The 26,464-nt window shown below is 37.6% G+C and overlaps 1 protein-coding gene across 7 annotated transcripts in view; it reads right to left on the minus strand.

Moving 5' to 3' along the window:
- The window catches only part of PPA2 (inorganic pyrophosphatase 2), a 125,142-nt gene that overhangs the window by 71,036 nt on the left and 27,642 nt on the right, over positions 1 to 26,464 (minus strand). For 5 of the 7 annotated variants that reach the window (XM_074040254.1, XM_045392717.2, XM_074040253.1 and 2 more), the window contains exons 2-5: positions 17,701 to 17,765; positions 14,605 to 14,649; positions 10,610 to 10,663; positions 7,998 to 8,117 (exon numbers count right to left, since the gene is read on the minus strand). In XM_074040254.1, coding sequence (XP_073896355.1) covers positions 7,998 to 8,117; positions 10,610 to 10,651 — 162 coding nt within the window. In that variant the 5' untranslated portion in view covers positions 10,652 to 10,663; positions 14,605 to 14,649; positions 17,701 to 17,765. Of the gene's footprint in view, positions 1 to 7,997; positions 8,118 to 10,609; positions 10,664 to 14,604; positions 14,650 to 17,700; positions 17,766 to 19,723; positions 19,845 to 26,464 lie in introns of all 7 variants that reach the window. The other 2 variants (XM_074040252.1, XM_074040255.1) reach the window with 2 other exon arrangements.

The raw sequence follows: 26,464 nt of genomic DNA on the forward strand, positions 1-26,464 counted from the left end.
CTTGATAAAAACATGAAAAGACATCAATTCTTTAGTTTACTGGCAAGATTAGTTACAAAATAAATACATGGGAATTTTTATAAATGAAGACCATAATAGAAATTTGCTAGTAAGATTAAAGATCCCTTCGGCACTACCTCTCCCAAAAAGCCTCAGAATTGCCTGATTCTAAATGGAACTGTAGAAGTTCCCTAAAATTATTTGCTTTAAATTCAAATTAAAAGGGATACAGAGACTGTCATCCCAAGATTCAGATTATCATTATTATCTAAGATTTCAGGTTATCTAAGTTTATTTCCTTTAATTTTATACAAATAATTACAAATAAACTTATTTACAGCTAAGCATTAGAGAAATTCCAATATTTTCCTTCTAGTACTAATAATAGTTTATTCAGAAATAACCTGGCCTAACTTTATCTTTAAAAAAAATTAATAAATGAAGTCCAACAACATTTCACTGCCCCCAACACTAATACTACCAAGAAAATGTAAGAATCACAATTGTTAATCTTACATACTGGCCATAGGTGACAAACACTTTCTAGCTAATATATACACACACAACATATACATATATACATACATACTGCATGAATAATGTACCATAACGAATTCCACTTTATAGACAAGTAAATTGAAACACAGTTTAAACTTGCACAAACTCATGGTTTCTAAATGGTAAAGACTGTATTAGAACTCATGCTACTAATCATTATTTTTTATGTGCAAATTATAACAACAATTGAATGGCATTTATTTCAAATATAACCCCATCTACTTCACAGTTCTCTTCTTTTAAATACTTTCTCTTACTCTGAGAATCTCCTAGGTAACTTTCCTATAGAGGTTCTGTTCTTCCCTAGTCTTCCCTTTACTGCTTCTTTTTTTCTATTAACAGGCATTCACTCATACAGTAAAATATTTATTGAGTACCTATTTCGGGCCAGTAACAGAGATATATAGGGAACAGTCAATGACATGGAGAGTGTCATGTTAACAAATGGTATGGCATTTGTGACAAACACTATAAAGGTAATCTTAATGTGCTGGGGAAACCAAGATGGGACACCCAGGTATAATCAGAATCAAACAACCTACTGCAGAATTAGAAAATATCTGAGAGGTTCCTCCTTGCTAATGCAGAAATCCTACCTCATAATTTTCCTTATCCCTACTCCCACTTCCAACAGAACAAATGTGACAAGCTAGAAGTCCCGTTGGCTTAAAGGAAAACATCTAGATTCTACCACAAACTATCTTGACTAAACCATCTACATCCGTTTCTTCAGCTACTAAGAATGGCTTAAATAAGAGGACCTTTTTTTTGTTTTCTTTTTCTTTTCTTTTTTTTTTTTTTCCCAGACAGAGTCACACTCTTCTCTCCCAGGCTAAAATGCAGTGGCACGATCTCCGCTCACTGCAACCTCCGCCTGCCAGGTTCAAGGGATTCTCCTGCCTCAGCCTCCCAAGTAGCTGGGACTACAGGCGCCCACCACCACGCCTGGCTAATTTTTTTTGTATTTTTAGTAGAGACAGGGTTTCACCATGTTAGCCAGCGTAGTCTCAATCTCCTGACCTCGTGATCCACACGCCTCGGATTCCCAAAGTGCTGGGATTACAGGTGTGAGCCACTGCGCCCGGCCAGTAAGAGGATCTTTAGACACATCCTAGCCCTAAAATGCTAAGATTGTTAGTGCTCATTCACAATCTGCATGAATGCTACCAGTGAATAGGAAGCCCACATACTTATGACCTACTTAGGACAATTTTGATGGGCATTAATTTTTTTTTTTAAAGTCCTTCCTCACACAGAGACAAACACTGTCTTGACATTAACTTGGTTGTGGTGGATATTTCCGTTGGTTGGTTGGTCCTCAGAACTCCAATTTCAACATCACCTAGCAATATGGTTACATACGTTGAGGAATTAAGTACCCAAGTAGAAAATTATTAAACTCTACAATATTGTTGTGTTTAGGGCCAATTCTTCATGATTTTACTTACCAGCAAAAATGCCAGACTGGTTCTCTTTATTTCCAACCTTTAATACTCTGCATCTACAGACCTCACTTTTTACTACAAAAAGAGATATACACTAAATCACCTCTAATTTAACTTGAAAATACAGTATAATTTCAACAGGAAAGGAAATCCTGACAAATTTAAGCTTTGGTTATGCCCTCTTGTGGAGTCTTATGTGTACAACTATTAACAGACAGACAACTAGAAAAGAACAAATGCTGAAGAAGAAATATCAAGAAGCAGAAGTTCAAAATCTTAATATTGGTTTCACAAAAATGACAAAAGATTAGCTTCCAGACTTTAGAAATAATTTTGACAACTAAATAAGAAAAAGGGAAACCCAACTAAAATGGGCTGAAGATATGAACAGATAATTAAAAGAAGGGGAAACATGAATGACTTATAAATTTATGAAAAGATACCTAGTCTGATCAGAGAAATGCTAAAATCACAGTAAGATAATATTTCAAAAACCTAAAAATCTTATAATCTAAAATATTAGTAAAGATGTACGTTATCTGGAACCCTATATACTACTGGCAGGAGTATAAATTGTCACAACTTCTTTTTTGTTTGTTTGTTTTGAGACGGAGTCTCGCTCTGTTGTCCAGGCTGGAGTGCAGTGGCACAATCTCGGCTCACTACAAGCTCTGCCTCCCGGGTTCACGCCATTCTCCTGCCTCAGCCTCCCAAGTAGCTGGGACTACAGGCGCCCACCACCACGCCCAGATAATTTTTTGTATTTTTAGTAGAGACGGGGTTTCACCGTGTTAGCCAGGATGGTCTCGATCTCCTGACCTCGTGATCCGACTGCCTCGGCCTCCCAAAGTGCTGGGATTATAGGCGTGAGCCACCGCGCCCGGCCCCCTTTTTTTTTTTTTTTGAGATGGAGTCTCACCTTGTCACCCAGGCTGGTGTGCAGTGGCTCGATCTCGGCTCACTGCAAGCTCCAACTCCAGGGTTCAGGCCATTCTCCTGCCTCAGCCTCCCGAGTAGCTGGGACCACAGGCGCCTGCCACCAGGCCCGGCTAATTTTTTGTATTTTTAGTAGAGAAGGGGTTTCACCGAGTTAGCCAGGATGGTCTCTATCTCCTGACCTCCTGATCTGCCCACCTCAGCCTCCCAAAGTGCTGGGATTACAGGTGTGAGCCACCATGCCCGGCCTGTCACAACTTCTTTTATAAACAATCTGGAAATATTTAGTAAAGTAAAATAGTTACACAACTCATAATTTGACTAACAGGTATATAACTATACATACTATCTATCCAGACAAACTTTAGCATGGACTCAAGAAAGACAAAACAGAAAGCTACACACAACCTATCAACAGGAAAACAGTATTATAGAAAAGATGTTTATAAAGCTATAAAAATGAATACATCAGAACACACATATTATTGTTATACCCTAAAACAAATCTTCTCATTTTCATGCAGGTGTTTGTGATTATTACCTTACGATCTATAAGTATTGGTGAATACATTTGTAGTCACCACGCCCTGGTCCTTAGGTCTCTTAAAAAATCCCTGAATCATACAAAGCCATATATAAAGGTGGTTCTTAAGAATATCTTCCTGATTAACCAGCATTCCTATCACAAGTCAAAGGGAGAAAGACCTCTGACTTTCCCACTACCTTCGCCTTTTTATTTTTTAAGAGAGGGTTTCACTCTGCCACCTAGGCTGAAGAGCAGTGGTCTGACCATAGCTCACTGCAACCTTAAACTCCTGGCCTCAACTGATCCTCCCATCTTGGCCTCCCAAAGAACTGAAATTACAGGGATAAGCCATTATCTATGCTTTCCCAGCTTCAATTTGGAGCAAAAGCCTCTACCAGTGTTTTTACTACTAGCAGCTAACATCAGTAGCAGAAGTGTCATCATCATTGAGTTAATATTATTAAGAACTCACTACGGGGCCAAACACCTCTGATCAACTCATTCAATACTCACAATACCCTTGTGGGGTAGGTAATATGATCATCCACATAAACAAACAGGCCTAGAGAGATTTAGTCATTTGTCTCAGGTTATAAAGCTAGTAAGTGGTACTATATATTTGATTGGGGAGGTCAATGAACCAAATTTATAATTAAGCACAAAGTAAACATATCAATACTAGATTAAGACTGAAGAAATTTTGAATTTAAACTGAATCTAGTCTTTTAATATTTGCCAGACAGGTATTCTAAATATTCAGTCAATGAGATGTAACACTGAAATAACCCATTATATGTGGGCAACAGGAATAAAATGGTAGGAAGACAAAGATGAATTTTTGCCCAGGCAAGCTCCAATTTTGAGGAAGGCATTATTAGGAGTGTGGGAGATGCTATTCAGGTTAACAGTCTAGACAGCTCAAGGTCTGAATAATGATGGCATACTGATGAATCACAAGCTAAGTGGATAGACTACTACTTAACAGTATTCTGCTGCTTAAATGTTCTTCCAACCACACAGTTGGCTTCGTAACTGCTCTGAACAAGTTTCTTGCTGCTACAAGACAAATCACAGAACAGCAAAAGTACCCACACAAGCCTATGAAACAAATGTGACACACATACACGATGCATTAATTTATTCATTTCATAGTTATTGATCACCTACTCCATGGCAGGCACAAAACAGACAGAATCCCTGCCCTCGTGAAGTCTGCATTCTAGCTGGGAGAAATTAACAATAAACATAATAAATAAATTATATAACAGGTTACAAATTGGTAGTTGTTATGGAAAAGGGAAAAAAGAAGTATGAGACGGGGAATGGGAGTAGGGTTAAAAGTTTTAAAGGATGGTTGGCAGATACCATAAAGAAGATGACTTAAGGGCAATTTAAGGAAGCCATGTGCATACCTGGAAAGGAGTGTTCCAGGGAGAGGACACAGTGAAGGTCAGGGCCTGAGACAGGAGTGTGCGTCAAGCACCAGAGTGCCAGTGTGGAAGTGAAGCAGAAGGCAGAAGGAGAGTTGAAGATGAGATTTAAAAGGTAAATGGGACCGGGGCTGGCTTTCATTTTAACAGGGTCATGTCTGAACATCGACAATCAAGGAAAAAAAAAAAAAAATTAGGTAGAGCTACCCCTTCCCATAAGCAACTGGCATGATTTCAGCATTCTTAAAAACATCATTCAATTTAGTTTCTTTGATAAATAACTAACTTATATGCAATTTATGGTGTATCTTTCCCTGAAGACTTCACACACACATACACACACACACACACACACACACACACACACACTCTCTCTCTCTGTCTCTCTCTCTCTCTCTAAGATCAGTCAGGTTTAAAAAAATAGTACAGATCTCTGGTTGAAAACAGCAGAGAGAATGCAGGTCTATTTCCTTTCTTTCACTTCCATTCTAGACACATTGACTTCCTTTTTGATACTCACCATGCTAGGCCTATTTCCACCTCAGGACCTTTATACTTGCTGTTTCTTGTTGGACTGTTCTTCCTCTACATGTCCACACTACTTGTTCCCTCACTTCCTTTAGGTCTTTCTTCAAATAACACCTTCTCACTGAGATTTTCTCCCTGTCTAAATTGCAACAATCCTAACATTCCCTAGCCCCATTCCCTGCTTAAATTTTGACACACTTACCACCACCTGAGATTTTACTTGGGGTTTATTTTGTTTACTGTCTGTTTATCTGACTAAAATAAAAGCTCCAGAAAAATATATGTCACTTTTTATCACTGTTTTACCTGCAGTACTTATAAGAACACCTTGCAAATACACAGGCCTTTAATAAATATGTACGGAATGAATGAACAGTTTGGTGAAGGCCTGGTGTTGGACACAATGAGGTAAGTTAAAAACACTGAAGAAGACTTTGTAGTGGATAGAAGTGAGAAAGGAGGAATGCTGCAAAATGAGGATAGAGAAGTAAGCAGAAGCCAGATCACGCAGGGTTGAGTAGCAATGTTAAGAATTTTGTATTTTATCTTTTAAGCGACAGGAGACCATTAAAGCATTCTTGTACAAGAAAAGCATCTGCAAATTTGTGTTTTAAAAAATATCAATTTGGATGTTGGATGGAGTATGAAACTTAGGTAGGCAATGGTGAATGCAGGGTGAATACTGAATTAAGGGACTACCACAGTCTAATTCTGTTTTATTAATTTCTATTAATAAATTAAGAACTACCATACCTGCCAGATTAATACCACTGCATAACATCTTGAAATTCAAACACATCCCGAGGAGTACAGAAGTTTGGCAAGACTTTAAACAGAAAACTAGAGAAGTTTCTTTTGCATTTACCTACATTCCTCCCCTTCTCTCCTTCCTGTCAACAGGTTTGTTTTCTTATTTTTTTCATAATTTTAAATTAGTAGATGAATTAGTAGTGCCTATTATACCACATCATAACCAGCAGTTTAGTTGTTGATTGCCCCAATCAGACTACAAATAACTTTAGGGAAAGAATCATACGATAATAAAAGTACCAGTCTTAATTATAATAATTGATTACTACATGTTACACACTATTCGAATGCAGTAACTCATTTAATCTCAACACAAAGATAAGAAGTAGATATTTTATGTTCTCCATTTTACAGATGAAGAAAATGAGGAAAAGTATCTTTCCCAAGGTCACATCACTAGAAAGTGACAACCTCACTCCCAAACCGACATTTTCCAGTCACTTATTATAAGGCCTTGATGTTACATCTATATCTCATCCGTCTTTTATATTCCCAACACCTAATATCCTGCCTGGCACATAAATGCTTAATAAATGTTTAAAGAAATAAATACATGCACTATAGTTTATTCTCTAGCTCCTCTACTTACTTCTCTGTTTCTGTCAGTCTCTAATTCACTGGCTTATTCAGCATTCCCCTCATCCACACATTTCCTACAGGCTGCATCCCCTAAGCTTCAGAGAACTTTCGCAACCTTTTGCTGTTGGGTCAAACGGCATATCTATTGAGGTACCTGGAGAGTTAGGAAACCTGCTTTCATGGTTTCCATAGGCATTCTCATTCTTAGCACATCACTTTAGAAGTGCCCATTTTAACCAAGAATGTATCCATGTGGGTGGTCTAACTGAATCAGAGACAGCCTGACTCTTTAGAAAATAATTTGTGAATGTTTATTCTACACAGGCAGTTGCTTATTCATGTTGGATAAAACAAGACCTCTCTTCTCTGATATTTCCCCAATACCATCTTGAAATTTCATGCAAAATAATAAAATAAATAAAAATATAAAAATTAAATTTCCAGACAGATGGTCTACGGTTTTTATAAACATAAAGGCAGATGGTTCTCTGTGTCCCCAAAACCTAGAATTTTGATTCAGCATATTCTGAGTTTTACTCACTAAATAATCTGGAAGAGTTACCTCTTTCCGGGAATGAGGAAACATGAGAGAAAACCAAAAGAGGTAAAGAAAGGAAGAAAAGCAAATTGTTGTTATTCTCCAATAGGAATGCTACCTTACCATTATTTAGCTCGTTTTCTCTGCTTTCTACTTAAAAATTATTAACTCATAACAGTAAATAATATAAGTTGTGCAATTCAATTTACAACAAGTTCCAGGAAAAAAGTTAATAATTTAACACATTCATCTGTTAAAAGTTTAAAATATAAAATTCATGCTATCATATACAAATGCATATAAAAGCCTAACTTGTCATATTCAAAGGAATGACTGTAGATAAAGCCTCGCTTAAAAGTTTTTCACTGACACTTAATAGCCACGACCAGAAAAAAAAAGTATTCAAAATGTTAAATGTGAACGTTCCATATGCCTGACTCCAAGAACTTGAGTATAGACATATATGTGGTTTCAAACAAAAATTTATTGATATACTAAAACTCCATCCACATTAATAAATTCCAAATTTACAAACCTCTCCAAATGACGTGTCCTCAGAACCAATTTAAATTCAAGTAGTTCACAGGATTTATAAGGCAATTTTTTCAGACGACAGGAACGTTTTACCATTGTAACAAAAATGTTACCTGAGGGAGGGTACCATAATTCCATATATAACCCTTGTAAGGGAAGATATTCGCCACATAGCGTAGCTTTCCATCCTTTACATATTGTTTAATGGGATTCAGTGGCTCTTCGGTGGCAATCTAAGCAAATCACAGAAGGAAAAAAAGGAGACGGGATAAAAAATAATTAATTCTACATCCAAATAGTACTTTTAAAAATCTGCTATTTTCAGACTAAACATTCATATTCCAACTTAATGATCAAAGGTGCTTTAAAAGAAATTAAGCCAGCTCTTACTACTAATTTATAGCACTCTATGAGAAACTGTTTGGAAAGGAAACACCAGATTATATATTTAGTCACTCTATTATTTATGTACTCCATTATTTCTAACACAAATAATAAAATGATTGAGATGGCAAGAAGATAAAGATTAATCAACTTGCCTTTTGTTACTAATCTCAGGCTTTATTACCATCAATATTATGATAATAAAGCTAACTCAAAGATTCCTACCATATATTCAATAGTGAAATGCTGAAAGCCTTTCGAGATTGGGAAAAAGAAAAGGATGCCCACTTTTGCCACTTTTATTTAACATACTATTGGACATCCTAGCCAGAGCAATTAGGCAAGAGAAAACAAAAAAAGGCATCCAAAGTAGGAAAGAAAGAAGTGAAACTGTCACTGTTTGCTGATGATATGATCTTATATATAGACAACTCTAGAGACTCCATCAAAAAAATTGGAAATAATATATAATCAACCTAAGTGTCCATCAACAGATGAATGGATAAAGAAAATGTGGTACATATACATAATAAAATAGCACTTGGCCTTAAAAAAAGCAGAAAATTCTGTCATTTGTGACAACATGGATGAAACTGGAGAACATTATGGCAAGTGAAATAAGCCAGGCGCAGAAAGACAAATATCTCATGTTCTCACCTATATGTGGAATCTAAAAAATTGAACTCATAAAAACAGAAAGTAGAATTATGGTTACAGAGGCTAAGGGTAGGGGGAATAGGGAAATGATAATCAAAGGATAAAAAATCTCAGGAAGAATAAGACTTTTTGTTATTGCGACAACAATACAACTTGATAAGTATAGTTAATAACGTACTAAGAGTAAATTTCAAATGTTCTCACCACAAAAAATGGTAAGTATTTAATGTGACAGATATATTATTTAGCTTGATTTAGTTATTCCATACTGTATTCATAAGTCATAATGTCACTTTGTACCCTATAAACATATACAATTATCAATTGTCAATATAAAGTTAAAACATCACCAAAAAGGAGACTCTCACCAACTGATTTGATTTCAAAGTTAGTTTTCTTCTTCTTCTTTTTTTTTTTTTTTTTTTTGAGACAGAGTTTCATTCTGTCACCCAGGCTGGAGTCCAGTGGTGCGATCTCAGCTCACCGCAACCTCTGCCTCCCAGGTTCAAGCTAATCTGGTGACTCAGTCTCCTGAGTAGCTAGGATTACAGACATGCATCACCATGCAAAAATTTGTGCCCAGCTAATTTTTGTATATTTAGTAGAGACGGGGTTTTGTCATGTTGGCCAGGCTAGTCTCGAGCTCCTGGCCTCAAGTGATCTGCCCACCTCGGCTTCCCAAAGGGCTGGGATTACAGGTGTGAGCCACTGCACTCAGCCTCAAAGTTAGTTTTCTATCAAGTATATTCATATTGCTATTTTTAAAAAGTACGCTATATAGGAAACAAAAAAATAAGCCATGTTGAATGAAGAAACACTCCTTAAGTTAGGTAGATTCTCACAGATCCTCGGATCCTACACCTAACTGAGGTAGAGTAGCAAGAATGATGAAAGATTATACACGAAACACCACCAAAAAAAAAATCTAATATCTTTACTTTTTCCTATTAAAATGTTAACAAAAAATACTGCCAGGACCTGATGATAGTACTGACAATTCTCTTCCAAATATAAATTCTGAAAAATATACACCTACATAATAATGCCTAATTAAAATACTTAAAATAATATTTGCTATCACACCCAAAGTTATAGAAGATTTATATAACTAAACCAAGTAACATAAATTAAATTTCATTTAGAACTATAAGGAAGCTTACCTAACTGAAGAAAGCACAAGAAAATTCTGAAAAGCAAAAGGGAAGTTCTTATAGGTTCATTTCCCAGAAAAATTAAAAAAAAAAAAAACAACAAAAAAAGCTAACCAGAAAAACAGCAGATGCTCTGTGATAGTCAAAAATTGAGTAAACCAGGAAATGATTTATTTCCTGGTAGAATAAAATCTAAAGGAGAATTGAGTCCTAAGAAATTAAAATTGCCATCGGCCCCAAAGAAAAGTTTCAGTTGCATCTGTGAACCAAATATATCTCAGAATCTACTTAAATAACCTTTAAAAGTATTTGCCATTTTCATAGGAGAAAAAAAGAAAATCAATATGTATATAACAAACTGAGAGGCAAAATTGAAAAAAAAGAAAAAAAACTCTCTAAAAAACCATAAAGTATATACTTAGCTTTATTTTTCTCAACTATCCCAAATTGAAAATATTATGCCAAACAACTTACAACAAAGTTTTATATCATTATAATCATTTTGGTTGTATATTAATAAAGTATATTGGTACCTCCATTTTAGCATTTGTCCACCGAGGTATTTCTACAATCATATTAAACAGATTCTGCAGTTAAAAACAAAACAAAGAGAGAACATTAAAAACTTGACCTTTTATTTTTTCCCTTACCTCCTTTACAAGAATGCTTTAGATGCTTCTCCCCCACAAAAAAAAAAAATGTTTACAGTCTCCATCAGACATCTACCTATGCCTTAAATTTTTTCTAGAAATTAGAGTTGTCTAAAACAAAGCCAAATTTAGGCCACCATGTCACTTGAGCACTAATACACAGTGTCAGAGGTTACAAGTCTGAGAATATCTTTGATATATAGTGACAAAACTAGAATGGAGTCAAGAAATGTGTTTCAATTTTTATTTTCCAACTAAAATAGAAGTGAGAGAACCAGTCCCTCATGTAAGGATTCAGTCTCACTTTTCCAATCTGTAAAGTAAGTGTGATAATCTCTGTCCCACTCACCACACAAGGTTGTTATGAAGACCAATGGCAATATACAGAAAATTATGACACAAAATATATTTTAAAATGATAAAACAATAATTAAATCCAAGTTACAATCACAACGTAAAATTAAGGACATAAGTACAGCTATTACAGAGATCACAAAGAGCTACACTAAATATTCTAGACTTAGTTTGCATATCTAGTGAGTTCAGACTCCCTAACATTACGAACTGACTATGGCTTCACTTTTTTTTTTCTTTTTAATTCCTGAACTTTGTAGAATGCTTACACCAAAGGAGACCCTAGGTCAATGACAAGTAAAAATAATTCCCTACAGTTTGCCTTACAAAGAGAAAGTCTTAAGGTTAAAGACGATTTGCACACATTTTGACATTAGTAACTAACAATTTATCAGGGAAACAACGATGGTTTAAAACACTGTACTCCAAGGGTAGCCAAGAAGGACCAGGGTCAGTCTGCAAACTGATTGTTACTGGCTCATTTACAAACATTGGTAGCAATTAAAAAGAGCAATTTTTATACCTGTTGAATCTAATAATAAAAAATTGGAACCTGAATTACACTTTCCTTTTTTTTCTCCCTCCCAAGATGGAGTCTTGCTCTGTCACCCAGGCTGGAGTGCAGCAGCACGATCTCAGCTCACTGTAACCTCCACCTCCCGGGTTCAAGCAATTCTCCGGCCTCAGCCTCTAAGTAGCTGGGATTATAGGTGCCTGTGCAATTATAGGCGCCCGCCAGCACACCCAGTTAATTTTTGTATTCTTAGTAGAGACAAGGTTTCACCATGTTGGCCAGGCTGGTCTCGAACTCTTGATCTCATGATCTGCCCGCCTCAGCCTCCCAAAGTGCTGGGATTACAGGCGTGAGTCACCGCGCCAGGCCCACACTTTTCTAATGATTCATGTTGATTGTATTTTTTTAAAGTATCAGTTTACAACCAATTAGAAATAAACCAGCCAAAAAACTAGTCCTTCATCCCAAATCATTTGAGAAGCAGTGATTTAACATACTTATTTTCGATCAATACCATCTCACCAGCTTCAATCAATTTAAAAAAAAAAAAAAGTTTCCCAGAGCCCCATCTCTCATCTATCTAAATTAAATTGCTCTGGGTGGAGCCAGGGCACTGCTTATTTTTATAGGCTTTCCAAGCAATTTTAATATGCAGCCAAAGCTGGACTAAAGCATTGCTGAACAGTATCACGGAGGTTTTCTAGAGTAACATGGAATGTTGTTATTTCAAAGAATGCTATTTACACAATTAAATGTAGATATATATTGGGCCATAAAAGTAATGATGGTTTATATTGTTTTTCTACATAAGACTAAAAGTTACAAATGCCAAAGCTGTAAGCCCATAATGAGATAAACAACAAAGCTGAGAATAAATTCTCAATAACTGTTCCTTAGAAGTATGTCTCATACCTATCTTAGCAACCTTACACATAGTTCTGCTGTTATGTTTCATTTTCTATGCTCTTTCATGAGATACCCCTGCACCTGTTTAAATATGTCTGAAGTAGCTGTTAAAAAGAAAAACCGAAGTAAATGGCAGATGTTCACATAATTTATTCATCCCTGAAAGCCTGGCTATAGGAAAACAAATGCTTTCAGATGAATACTCAGAGGTGACCAAGAAGACCAAGCTGGTGACAATCGTTTTACACAATGACACCTACCAAAACTACTCAGATACTTGAATTAGGCCAAATGAACAATAAATGAGGTTTGAATTTTAAGCCTGCAAACTACACTCTCCCTCTTCATTTGCTCCTAATCACTAAGAGCTTATTTCCAACCTGCCTTTCTTCTCTCCAGCTAAAATGCATTTGTCCTGTAATTAATTTTTTAAAGCCAATGCTAGCCTAGTTTTCCTAAGATTAACGTTAATTATAAACCAACAATGGTCTGCCAAATGTTACATGAAAATAAAAAAGACAAAAGGAGCACAAGTCAAATCAGCAAGTTGCGTATGTGGCAAGGACCGTGAACTACTCCTTCAGTCCTTTTCTTTCTCTCCATTTTTTCCTTGTATTTTGTTGCAAAAGTCAAAATACAAAAACTAATAAGACATATGAAAAAGCAGTCAGTACATTTTATATACATGGGGAAAAGACAGGAAGAAATCACTCTTCTTTCCTCTCTAATCCTGAAAATTTCAAATAAACTCAAATCAGACAGTCTCTATCATAAAAACTGTGTTCTAAGAATTAAATTTTAATTTGAATGTCTGGGCTCAGAATATGTTTTTCCTACTAATGTATTTCATTAACCTGAAATAATCGTTTCAGGTTAATACACTAAGTCCCTGGGGATCTAGAAACCCTTGTTCACTCAACATCTAGGGCAGTGGTTCTCAAACTTCATGTCTAGGATGCACCTAGAACACTTGTTAAATACCTAGATGAACCAGGCCCTATCAAGCAGAGAATATGACTTAGTATATAGGAGATGGGGCATGGAATCTGAATTTTTAACAAGCACTCTAAGTGGTTCCAGTGTAGATGGTTCAAGAACCACACTAGTTTAGAAAAATAGAAGATAGATAGCAGGCAAAGTTTGTAGGAATTTAAAGGCTCCCACAGGTATGTTTGGAAGTAGATTCAAATGCTGCAGCTGTAAATTTCAGTTGGGGTAGAGCATAAACGGAAATGAAGCTGGAGAGGTAAAAGAAGACAGGAAGGCAGCAGGAAAAGCTGCCTGGCATCAGAATTAGAGGGATAAAAGGACACTTGTAGCAGAAGATGGAATGACAGGTATCAATCAAATGTTCTGGTCCTAAGTCAAGAACTATTAAAGGTTTGACGGCCACATATATTTACCTAGATATATTTAGAATGTACATATTTAGAATATATTTATTTTAGCATATAGTTGGTATAAGTGTTTTTCTTCTCCTCTACTCCCAAAAGATTATTGTTCCTGGGTCCTAAAACAGCCCCTCAAACCATCTTCTCTCTTATAATTTAAAGTGAAATATTTCATTTATAATGAAGTACATTTACATTAGACCATCTTCCATGATCATTAACTCACTACTAAAATCTGGGTTCCTGTGCTAATTCTCTCAGGTTTTCCCATTGTAAAATGAAGTGGAAACGAAATACCCAGGACAGTCTTATTCATAAGACAGAAAGTAGAATAGTGGTTCCCAGGGCCTTGGGGGAGGAAAGAGGAAATGAGGAGTTGTTGAATGTGTAGAGTTTCAGCTTGGGATGATGAAAAAGTTCTGGAGATGGATAGTGATGAGGATTCCACACAGTGTGAAAGAACTTAATGCGACTAAATTGTACTTTTAAAAAGTTAAAATGGTAAACCTTTTGTTATGAATATTTCACCACAAATAAAAAAAAATTAAATGGCAATAGCGGCCCTAGCTGCCTTAAAGAAAAACACCAGAATGCACATGAAAGTCTTTGCAGGGGTAAAAACCTTAGAATCATTTTACAAATGCAAACTATCATCAAGGTATTTAACAAACAATATAAAAGTGATTCACAAAAATAAAAACCTTTGGATATACCTCATATTCATCATTTCGTGCTTTCTTCGTAGGAATGCCATTTTCCTATAAAAGAAAAGACAGTGTTTATGACTATAATATTTCATGAAAGTATACAGTGGCACTGCATAGCAATAAAAATATGACTATTGTATAGACATTCTACACAAAGACTGTCCAGAAATCTGAGTCAACAGAGAACCTACCAAATGCCCACTTCGTTTTCCCCTGAGCATTTGTATCCCCAGAATAGAGCATCGAAATGTTTCATAAAATAAATGATCAGAAAAGCTAAATCTCTTTCAAGTATATTTTCCCAGTTTTTATAAAATAAGCAAAGGCTCTATTCAGTCTTTAAGAAAAGAGTGGTAGTTTCCAGTGATTACGCTTAAAACAGTCATTTCATTATTGAAATGAAGCTCCAGGGAGCATGACTAACAAGCCCTGAAAGTACTCAGCTGCACCTCCTGCCTGCGAATTCTACCAAGGTGTGATTAGTACGCCTCCACCAAGCACTTTTTTTCTTTTCCCATTAAACCAAGCACTTTTAAATGAAAACTGACTTCGTGGTGGGTTGGGAAGAAAAATTATGCCATTCACAAATGCTCAACCAGTATGTCTAACGTTTATATATAAAAATGACTACTAATGAAGAAAACAAAACAAACAGAATATCATTATTACAAATCAGCTCTGAAGCATTATTTTTGTGTGTGTGTGTGTGTGTGTGTGTGTGTGTGTGTGTGTGTGTGTGTCTTTTTTGAGACGGAGTCTCGCTCTGTCGCCCAGGCTGGAGCACAGTGACCGCGATCTTGGCTCACTGCAAGCTCCGCCTCCTGGGTTCACGCCATTCTCCTGCCTCAGCCTCCGGAGTAGCTGGGACTACAGGCCCCCGCCACCATGCCCAGCTAATTTTTTTGTATTTTTAGTAGAGACAGGGTTTCACCGTGTTAGCCAGGATGGCCTGATCTCCTGACCTCGTGATCCGCCCGCCTCGGCCTCCCAAAGTGCTGGGATTACAGGCATGAGCCACCGCACCCAGCCATTATTTTTATTCTTAATACATCACGTCCAAAAGTACAAAGCAAGAGTTTTAATCATTACTGGCTGAGATCTAGGGAAACTTATTTATACAACCACCGTGTGTACCCATTTCCATATCTCCAGAATTCACTGGCATATCCTGTTGTATTTGCCAGCTCTATCATCAATTTTGTCTAATTCCAAATTTCGTATTTCCCAAAACCTATCCTCCTTAGACAAAATGTTATTCTCACTGACATGTTTCTAGCTTACTCTCTTTTCCACCTCCACCTCTATCTACTACACGATTCTCAAAAATATGGCTTTATTATTATTGTTGTTATGATGAGGTATACAGATTTTGCTGTAGCATACCCCTGACAACACTACCCACCAGTCATATTTTATCTTTCATTTCCCTGTTGTATTTTTATAGCACTTAACATTATCTGACTGACTTGTTTTATGGTTGTCTCCTCCAACTGAGTGGAAACTACATCTATCTTATTCACTACTACTCCCACAGTGCCTAGAACAGTGCCTGGCTCATAATAAGCCTTCAATAACTATTGATTGATTGAATGAATAAATTAATGAATAAGTGAATGCATGTACTTTTGGTCAAAAGCAAAGAGAAGTGTTGGGAGACATGAGATATTTAGGTTTGAAAGTTCAGTGGCCAAAACAAAACACAGGAACACATATACACACACACTCACACACTCGCACGGACACACACAGTAACACAGAGTTCCTTTTGCCTCTAGTTTCCTTCTATTGTCCTGGAGTTGCACACTTAAAAGTAATGAGCTGGAGGCATTACACAAGAGAAGTGAGGAGTACAAACTCTGGAGTTAGAGCACCTAAATCCAATCCCACCTCCAAAACACACGAGATTTGTGATGATGGGCAAGGTACCTAGCCTCATTAACAAAATAAGGGTAATAAATGTAGAGCCAGAAGGATTGTGATAATGCATGTCAAGCAGGGAACACAGTGCCTGGCTAAGCACCACAAGCACTTGATAAATTATCGATATTATTCTACTGCCAGTTCCTTATTCTGAAGAGCTGGGAAGCAGCACGAATCCTACTTCACATCCCATAACCTCACTACGATGCATAATATTCAGCCTCTGAGGTAACACCAAGGTCAGATAACCCTTGCATCTGAAGCAGCCTCCTCACTTCTTCACTGGCTTCTACCCCTACATTGATCTCCCCACATCCGAGAAAACCCAACCCCATTCACCAGTTCCATATAATTTCAACCTGGAATGTGGTCCTGGTTATTTCCTTAATAGTTGTACCCCCTTAAAAAATTTGGTAATTCACTACTTGGATTTTAAGGAAATAACTTACAACTTAATGATGATCATGAATACTACCAAATATACCATCTTACCAACTAATCAGGAGAGATCTCAAAATACCCCAACGATTTTGACGTCCCAAATCAATTATTTTGATTTGATAGCATCAGTTCTCCTGGCATCTTTCACACCCTGACAACTGTCAAGTGATTTTCAGTTCTAAGAGAATAGCTATTCAAGCACCATCATTTTTACCCCTGCTTTATTTCTCTAGCACCTGTTTCATAGAGTGGTTAAAGAGCATGAGCTTTGTGGTCAGAAATGCTAATTCCAAAACTAGCTCTGGCACTTACCAGATCTAGACAAGTCAATAAAAATGCCTTGAGCCTCAATGTCCTTGGAAAGAACAATAGCAACTCATAACAATTAAATAACATTATGTTCACACAGTGGCTAGCAAATAAAAAATAATCCACAAACGTTAGCTGATTATTATAAATAAACCTCTTGTTAACTTCCTAAATTACTACCCTTAAATCTTTATTTCCTACTGAATTCTAAGTTTTATGGACCAGTAATACCCCATTCTCCCAATTCCTCATGGAAGAATCCTATTCTCATATAAATTTTAATTCATATCGGAGGCTTATGATCCTGTTATAGTAACTCCTGTTTGTCCTCCTGACTTCCAACACTTTTTCCTTTCAAGGTGCTTCCAAAGAGCATCTTATGGTGATACTGGCAGCACACATTTTCATTCCCAAAACAAGTCAAAACAATACCTCTTTAGAGTTCACCTTCAGAGGAATATCATGAAAGGGGGAAATGTAGTGACCAGTTACATCCTCTGCAAAGAAACAAACAAAACAAAACAGAATTAAAGCAACAGACACATTGTTCTGTACAGCAATAATAAATATCCTTATCTACTTTTAAACTTACCCATTTTTTCCAAAGCTAACTTTAACTCCCAACTTAAATTCAACTTTTAAAACTTGCCACAATCTAAGAACCGAAAAGAAATATATACCAGCTAAACCACATTTGGGTTGCTGAAATAATTTACTTATCCCTGTGGCTTAAAACACCCAAAGCAGAAAATATCTACAATAGACTAAAACCTAAAATATAAAAAACAAACAAACAAAACCATCACTTTTGAAAAAGAGACTCATAACTAAGTGAATTCTATTAAAACTGATGTCAGTTTCCCCTTGGGGACACCCAACAATAGTATTCCCAATTTCTACCTACTATCCATAGGACAAAAAAAAAAGTCCAAAGTTCCTATTCAATTAAAAGAAAAGAAACATTGTTTCCATTCAATGTGGTGAGGATGCTAGTACTAAAGTAAGCTTAGAACAAAAACAAACTTCAATAACAGAAACTATCTTATCTTAAAAGTTGTATACTAAAATGTATATTTTAAATACTTTCAAAAGTATGTATTATTTAAATAAATACACTGCACTTTTACTGGAATATATTTGTTTCCAAAAGCTAGGTTTAATAGAGCCCTATAAAATTTTCACTTTGTAATTTCCTAAATCAGGTTGTTTTACTTCTGGCCTGCTACCTGTTTGGCACAATTTTCAAATTTAAATTTCAAGAATATTTAACAAAATAAAACAAAGACTGGCTACATCCCAATAGCAATGAGCACGCCAGCAACCACATCTTGGTTTCTTTCTTTTCTTTTTTTTTTTTTTTTTTTTGAGACAGGGTCTGGAGTGCAGTGGCATGATCATGGCTCACTGCAGCCTCAATCTCCTGGCCTCAAGCCAGCCTCCCACCTCAAGCCTCCAGAGTAGCTGGGATTAGTGGCATGCACCACCACACCCAGCTAAGTTTAAAGTTTTTTGTACAGACAGGGTCTTGCTCTGTTGCCCAGGCTTGTCTCCAACTCCTGAGTTCAAGCAATCCACCCACGTTGGGCCTCCCAAAGTATAGGGATTACAGGTGTGAGCCACTGCACCTGACCCAGATTTTGGTTTTGAAATGCCATTCTCCAGTAAAAGGAACTAGGCCTCCTTGGAGAAAGGCTTGATTCTAATGCTGGAGCAAAGAATACCCAAGATGAGCCTGGAGTATCTTGTAGGGTCAGAAGGCAACCAAGTGCTCAAAAATCAAAAGATTGGAGGTATGGTAAAGGGAAACGTGAACCAATCTGAAACAGGCCAAAGCAGGAACAATTTGAGCAACAAAATATACAGCAAATATGCATGAATCCACACTAATACAAACAAATGATAAAATAAATAAATGAGAGATAAGAAACAAATCCAAGATTGAGAAACTGTAACAGATTGTTAGACAGTAAGGAAATATGATGACTAAATGCAGTCTGGTATGCTGAACTAGATCCTAGAACAGAAAAACGACATTAGTGGAAAAACGAGTGAAATCCAAATAAAATCTGGAGTTTAGTTAAGGCTATGTGCCAATGTTAGTTTCTTAGTTTTGAAAAATGTACAATGGCAATGGTAAATGATGTTAAGATAATATTAGGGAAAAACTGGGCTGCGGGGTATGGTAGAATCCTGTACTAACTTTGCAGCTTAACCCAATCTAAAATTATTCCAAAATGAAGCTTATTAAACAACAACAACAACAAATAAGCCTTGGCTTCTCCCTAATAAAAACAGAGGCATGGCCGGACACAGTGGCTCACGCTAATCCCAGCACTTTGGGAGGCTGAGGCGGGCAGATCACCTGAGGTCAGGAGTTTGAGACCAGCCTGGTCAACATGGCGAAACCCCATCTGTACTAAAAATACAAAAATTAGCTGGGTGCGGTGGTGCATGCCTGTAATCTCAGCGACTCGGGAAGCTGAGGCAGAAGAATTGCTTGAACCCAGGAGGTGGAGGTTGTAGTGAGCCGAGATCACGCCACTGCACTCCGGTCTGGCGACAGAGCAAGACTCCACCTCAAAAAAAAAAAAAAAAATAGAGGCATATAACTTAACAATGAAGTTGTTAATTTCCACCAATATTTTATTTTCCCCTACCATGCTCTGTGCTTTACCTTAGCACTTATCACTAGAATTAAGTTCTGGAGTTTTTGTAGTTCATTTTTGTTTGTTCTGTTATGCTTTCTACTGGATCTCTAGCATCTGGAAAAGTACCTAGCACTTAATAGGCATCCAATATACACTTGCTGAGCAAATATCTGTTAGATAAATGTCTCTATTACTATTTTTTTTTCCCTTTAAACTGTTAACAAAATTTTTATTTCCCCACCTTAGCAACAAGGTAATTCCTGAAGGATGTGTGCACAGGTAGGGATAAAAATGAGAAAGAGCACACAAATGGCAAGTACATAAAACTTCGGCTATGGTCTATAAAGTTCTTTGCATCAATTAAAGGGACGCACTTAAAAAAAACCTCTTCTTTCATATATTAAATCAGATTTCAAATTCTCTGCCTGCTTTTCAAAGTTATCTATGTTATCTATAACAAAAAAAAGTTATCTATAACAAAAGAACACAAAAAACAAAATTACCAATTTTTTGCATGATTATTTACTTTTCTAAACATAATAGATACTAAAGTGGGCCACATTTACATGTTTTCGATTAAAATAAAATATGGTGATGGGAACTGAAAATGGTGCGCTCGCTTTGGCAAACAGTCTCGCTCTTTCTTGTAAAGTTAAACATACAATTAGTATGTGACCCAGAAATCCCACCAAGTATTTAACTAAGAAATAAAAACATGTTCACCCAACAATTTCTAAACGTTTACAGCAGCTTTATTCGTAATCACCAAAAACGGTAAACAATGCAAATGTACAACTGGTAAATGGACAAAAATTATGTTACACTCATATAGTCATCTTTTAATCAATGATTAATTACTCCACAATAAAAAGGAATGCACTATTGATACACATAATAAAATGGATGCATCTAAATACATTATATCAGGTGAAAGAAGCTCAACTCAAACAGTTCCATTTACATGACATTCTGGAAAGGCAAAACTATAGGATAAAGTGCAGATCGTCGGTTGGTTGCCAGGGGCTGATGGGAAGAGAGTAGGGTTGACTCTAAAGGGGGCCACAAAAAATTTTGCAGGGAGGGGTAGACGTGTTCTGTACTTTGATTGTGATGCTGTTTACACAAATCTATGTTCTGTCAAAACTCAGAAGTGTCTACAAAAAAAGTAAATTTTGCTGTATGGAATTTTAAAAATAAGTAAATATGGAGCTGAAAGACAACTAGGAGGAGGTTAAGAAGACATACACAGTAAGTCTTCTGAATCTGCAGATTCAAACAATTGCAGATTGAAAATATTCTGCAAATTTTTTTTTAAAAATAAAAATACAACAATAAACAATACAAATAAAACAATACAATATAACAACTATTTACACAGCATTACAAGGCATCAGATATTGTAAGTAATCCAAAGAGGACTAAAAGTAGACAAGAGGGCTCCTTTCTCTTGGTTTCTTTCCCCCCTCCCCGACCCATAAGAAAAAAAAAATAGGAGGAGTGCATAGGTCCCATGTAAATACTATGCCCTTTTATATCAGGGACTGGAACATCTGCAAATTTTGGTATCCATGGGGGTTCTAGAACCAATCCCCTGCAAATACAGAGGGACAACTGTAATGTATAAATGGAAGCTCTTATTCCAAGAACAATCATCAATCTGTGATTGTCCTCTCTTCAAGTCACTTAAGTAAAAAAGGTAGAATTCTGAAAAGAAAAAAATACAATCCTTTAAAAGATTACTTCAATTGTTCATTTGGGACCTATCGTTGTCCCAAACCAATTTATCAATTTCAGCTCTAACAATCCAGGAAGTTACACAAACAAGGGAAGTTTGTTATCATGGGGGTAAAAGAAACTTGACAGAGGCCGGGCGCGGTGGCTCACGCCTGTAATCCCAGCACTTTGGGAGGCCGAGGCGGGCGGATCACGAGGTCAGGAGATCGAGACCACGGTGAAACCCCGTCTCTACTAAAAAAATACAAAAAATTAGCCGGGCGCGGTTGTGGGCGTCTGTAGTCCCAGCTACTCGGGAGGCTGAGGCAGGAGAATGGCGTGAACCCGGGAGGCGGAGCTTGCAGTGAGCCGAGATCGCGCCACTGCACTCCAGCCTGGGCGACAGAGCAGACTCCGTCTCAAAAAAAAAAAAAAAAAAAAAAGAAACTTGACAGAAAAGCTAGACTGCCTTTATAATTAATAGTAAATAAATCTAGGACACTGATTTGGTGTCAAATTTCCCTAAAGATCCAACGCTCTTGTTAACTGTGGACAAGCCCAATACTTATTAAGATGTAAGATCATATATATATATAGACATAGTTTTCTAGTTGTCATTTGGAAGGTAAAAAGATTACAAATGAGTGAATGGTCTGTATTTACTGACTTACATAACCATATCTACTAGAAGCTATTTCATGAAATAGTATTAATAAATAAAAATGTAATAATGAAGAGAAAGAGTAAAAATATAACTATTCCTAGAAAACAAATATGGCCTTAGATCTCAGATAATGATAATGCTTTAATGGCAATATATCTATAAATTTGCATAGGAGCAATGACTAGAAAGGTCAAAAGCCTGACTTCTAGTTACTCAGCTTGATAAAAGTGGCAACTGAAGAAAGAAGAAGTTCATAAATTTGGAAAGCAGAGCTTTATTTCTCATAAAGGGCTGCAACCTGCAAGCATGCTCAGTTGAGCTTCATGCTTCTCCACAGGACCCATGTTCAAAAAATGGTGGTGTTACCATGATCCGAAGGTGGAGTTTTCAGCTCTCTGATGTCAAAAGGTGAAGTGGAAAACATGAAAACCCTCACTGCACATTCTCCATAGATTTGCCAGAACCACTCTTATCAGGAGGGAATGCTGGTGAGTTGTTTTGTGGAAACCACAAAAGGGAGGGGCAGCTGTCAGGCTTTTGGTTGGTATCATCATCTGTGGAGTCTTTTGAAAGGGCTGGTTTCTATTTAGCCCTTAGGGAAGAAAACGTAATGGCAGTTAGTGAGGGAAAGGGCATAAGCAGGCGTATTTGACCTCCCCATTCCAGTCGTGGCCAAGAACTCAGTTTTCAAGGTTTCTCTAGGGTCCCCTTGGCCAAAACGAGACCCATTCAGTCAACTGAGGGGCTCAGAATTTTAGTTTATTTCTCAACAGTTACTCTATTTCTCTGAAGCTTAATTTTCTCAATAGTTTCTTGCACTAAGCAATATGTATTTATAGAGTGTTTCACATGAAAAGGAAATGTACTAGATTTTGGAATACAAAAGTGCTAGACAGTGATCCATACCCATAGCTAAGACAAGACACGTTACATCACTGTCATCATCATCATCACCTAGTAAGTTTAAACACAAAGGCATCCTCTCAGCACTATTAGAGAACTAGACATTTCCCTAAAGTGCAAAAGGATAAGAACTCATTAAAAGTTTTCCAGGGCCAATCATGTTAGTATGCTATTATGTTCCATTTAAAGGGTATTAAAATCCTCTAAAGGTGGATTTAAAGACATGTAGTATCTATCCTGATCCTCTACAAAATGAATAACATAATCTACATGGTACATATGCGCCACAGACAGAGGGATATGGTATATGGAGCAAGCGCTGGGGCAACATATGCCATTATGTTTTAAAGATAGTAGAACTTATCTAGCACTAGGTTAAAAAAAAAAAAAAAAAAGATGGTAGAACTGAAGCACACATCAGACAGCCCTTCCTCAGAACCACAGAATACATTAGTGATACATTTTAGGTTAGAACTTTCTTATCTGAAGCTCAGACTGCTTGTTTCTCAACAGCTGAAAATAAGCTATTGTCAATTTGCTTTTTAAATTACCTATTTTGCTGTTGTTAAGCCAAAGCAATGCAGGTCCATGACTGAAAAAATAAGTTTCCACCTCTCACCGGTCTAGTTCCACTTCTGAGAGCAACCCATTTTCAACTCTTTGTATTAGGTCTAGTGGTTACCTTCATCTTTCAAAATAGCATATTTAGTAGTTTTTGTTCATCAACTGTAGAAACTACCTACTGATTCCAATTCTGAGAGAGAGTTTAGTTCAGCCTATTCCGCCTAAGTTCTTAATTGGCTAATGTTAATACTTCATACCTTTTTATTCTACCAAGTATACTGATACGGTTTGGCTGTGTCCCCACCCAAATCTCATCTTGAATTCCCACGTGTTGTGGGCGGGACTCAGTGGCAGGCAACTGAAACATAGGGGTAAGTCTTTCCTGTGCTGTTCTCGTGATAGTAAGTCTCACGAGATCTGATGATTATATAAGGGGGAGTGTCTCTGCACAAGCTCTCTTGTCTGTCACCATATGAGACGTGCCTTTCACCTTCTGCCATGATTGTGAGGCCTCCCCAGCCATGTAAAACTGTAAGTCCAATAAACCTGTTTCATTTGTAAATTCCCCAGTCTTGGGTATGTCTTTATCAGCAGCATGAAAATAGACTAATACAGTAAATTGGTACCAGCAGAGTGAGGCGCTGCCAAAAAGATAACTGAAAACGTGGAAGCAACTTTGGAACGGGGTAACAGGCAGAGTTTGGAACAGTTTGGAGGGCTCTGAAGAAGACAGGAAAATGTGGGAAAGTCTGGAACTCCCGAGAGACTTGTTAAATGGCTTTGACCAAAATGCTGATAATGATATCGACAATGAAATCCAGGTTGAGGTGGTCTCAGATGGAGATGAGGAACTTGTTGGGAACTGGAGCAAAGGTGATTCTTGATAGTTTTAGCAAAGAGACTGGCGGCATTGTGCCCCTGCCCTAGAGATCTGTGGAACTTTGAACTTGAGAGAGATGATTCAGGGTATCTAATGGAGGAAGAAATTTCTAAGCAGCAAAGCATCCAATAGGTGACTTGGGTGCTGTTAAAAGCACTCATAGCCTAAAAGTTTGGAAAATTTGCAGCCTGACAATGTGATAGAAAAGAAAATCCCATTTTTTGAGAAGAAATTCAAGCTGGCTGCAGAAATTTGCATAAGTAACGAGGGGCCAAATGTTCATCCCCAAGACAATGATTAAAATGTCTCCAGCGCATGTCAAGAGGTCTTCACAGCAGCCCTCCCATCACAGGTCCTGAGGCCTAGGAGGAAAAGGTGGTTTGGTGGGGCCCAGGGTCCCTCTGCTGTGTGCAGCCTAGGGAGCTGGTACCCTGCATCCCAGGCAGTCCAGCCCTGGCTAAAACGGGCCAAGGTACAGCTTGTGTTTTCGCTTCAGAGGGTGGAAGCCCCAAGCCTTGGCAGCTTCCAAGTGGTGTTGAGCCTGCGGGTGCTTGGAAGTCAAGAATTGAGGTTTGGGACCTCTGTCTAGATTTCAGAAGGTGTATGGAAATGCCTGAATGCCCAGGCAAAAGTTTGCTGCAGTGGCAGGGCCCTCATTGAGAACCTCTGCTAGAGCAGTGTAGAAGGGAAATAAGAGATCACAGATCCCATACAGAGTCCCTACTGGGGCACTGCCTAGTGGAGCTGTGAGAAGAGGGCCACTGTCCTCCAGACCCCAGAATGGTAGATCCACTGTCAACAGCTTGCACCATGTACCCGGAAAAGCCACCGACATTCAATGCCAGCCCACGAAAGCAGCAAGGAGGGGGACTATACCCTGCAAAGTCACAGGGGCGGAGCTGCCCAAGACCATGGAAACCCACCTCTTGCATCAGCGTGACCTGGATGTGAGACATGGAGTCAAAGGAGATCATTTTGGAGCTTTAAGATTTGATTGCTCTGCTGGGGCCTGTAGCCCCTTTGTTTTGGCCAACTTCTCCCATCTGGAACGGTTTGTTTACCCAATACCTGTGCCCCCATCGTATCTAGGAAGTAACTAACTTGCTTTTAATTTTACAGGCTCATAGGTGGAAGGGACTTGCCTTGTCTCGGATGAGACTGTGGACTGCAGACTTGAGTTAATGTTGAAATGAGTTAAGACTTTGGGGCACTGTTGGGAAGGCATGATTGGTTTGAAATGTGAGGACATGAGATTTGAGAGGGGCCAGGGGCAGAATGATATGGTTTGGCTGGCTCATCTTGAATTCCCAGGAGTTGTGGGAGGGACCCCGGTGGGAGGTACTTGGATCATGGGGGCAAGTCTTTCCTGTGCTGTTCTTGTGACAGTAAGTCTCACGAGATCTGATGATTACATAAGGGGGAATTTCCCTGCACTAGCTCTCTTCTCTTGTCTGCCACCATATGATACATGCCTTTCACCTCCTGCCATGATTATGAGGCCTCCCCAGCCATGTGGAACCGTAAGTCCAATAAACCTGTTTCTTTTGTAAATTGCCCAGTCTCAGGTATGTCTTTATCAGCAGTGTGAAAACAAACTAATACAAATATATAGTATTTCTTGACATAAATAACCTGCCTTTTACCTCCCTTTCTTCATTCTTCTAATTTTTGTCTTCTGTCCTTTTATTTTTTCATGGCAAGGCTGACAGAATGTTCTGTAGTCATATTGAATTTTCTATGCATTTCCTATTATATATATCCAAAATTTCTCTTAGATAAGAAAAACTTGGAATGCTCATTAAAATGTAGATCCCTGAACCACCA

This window comes from Macaca fascicularis, chromosome 5, assembly GCF_037993035.2.
Source record: "Macaca fascicularis isolate 582-1 chromosome 5, T2T-MFA8v1.1".
In the NCBI taxonomy this organism is placed as follows: domain Eukaryota; kingdom Metazoa; phylum Chordata; class Mammalia; order Primates; family Cercopithecidae; genus Macaca; species Macaca fascicularis.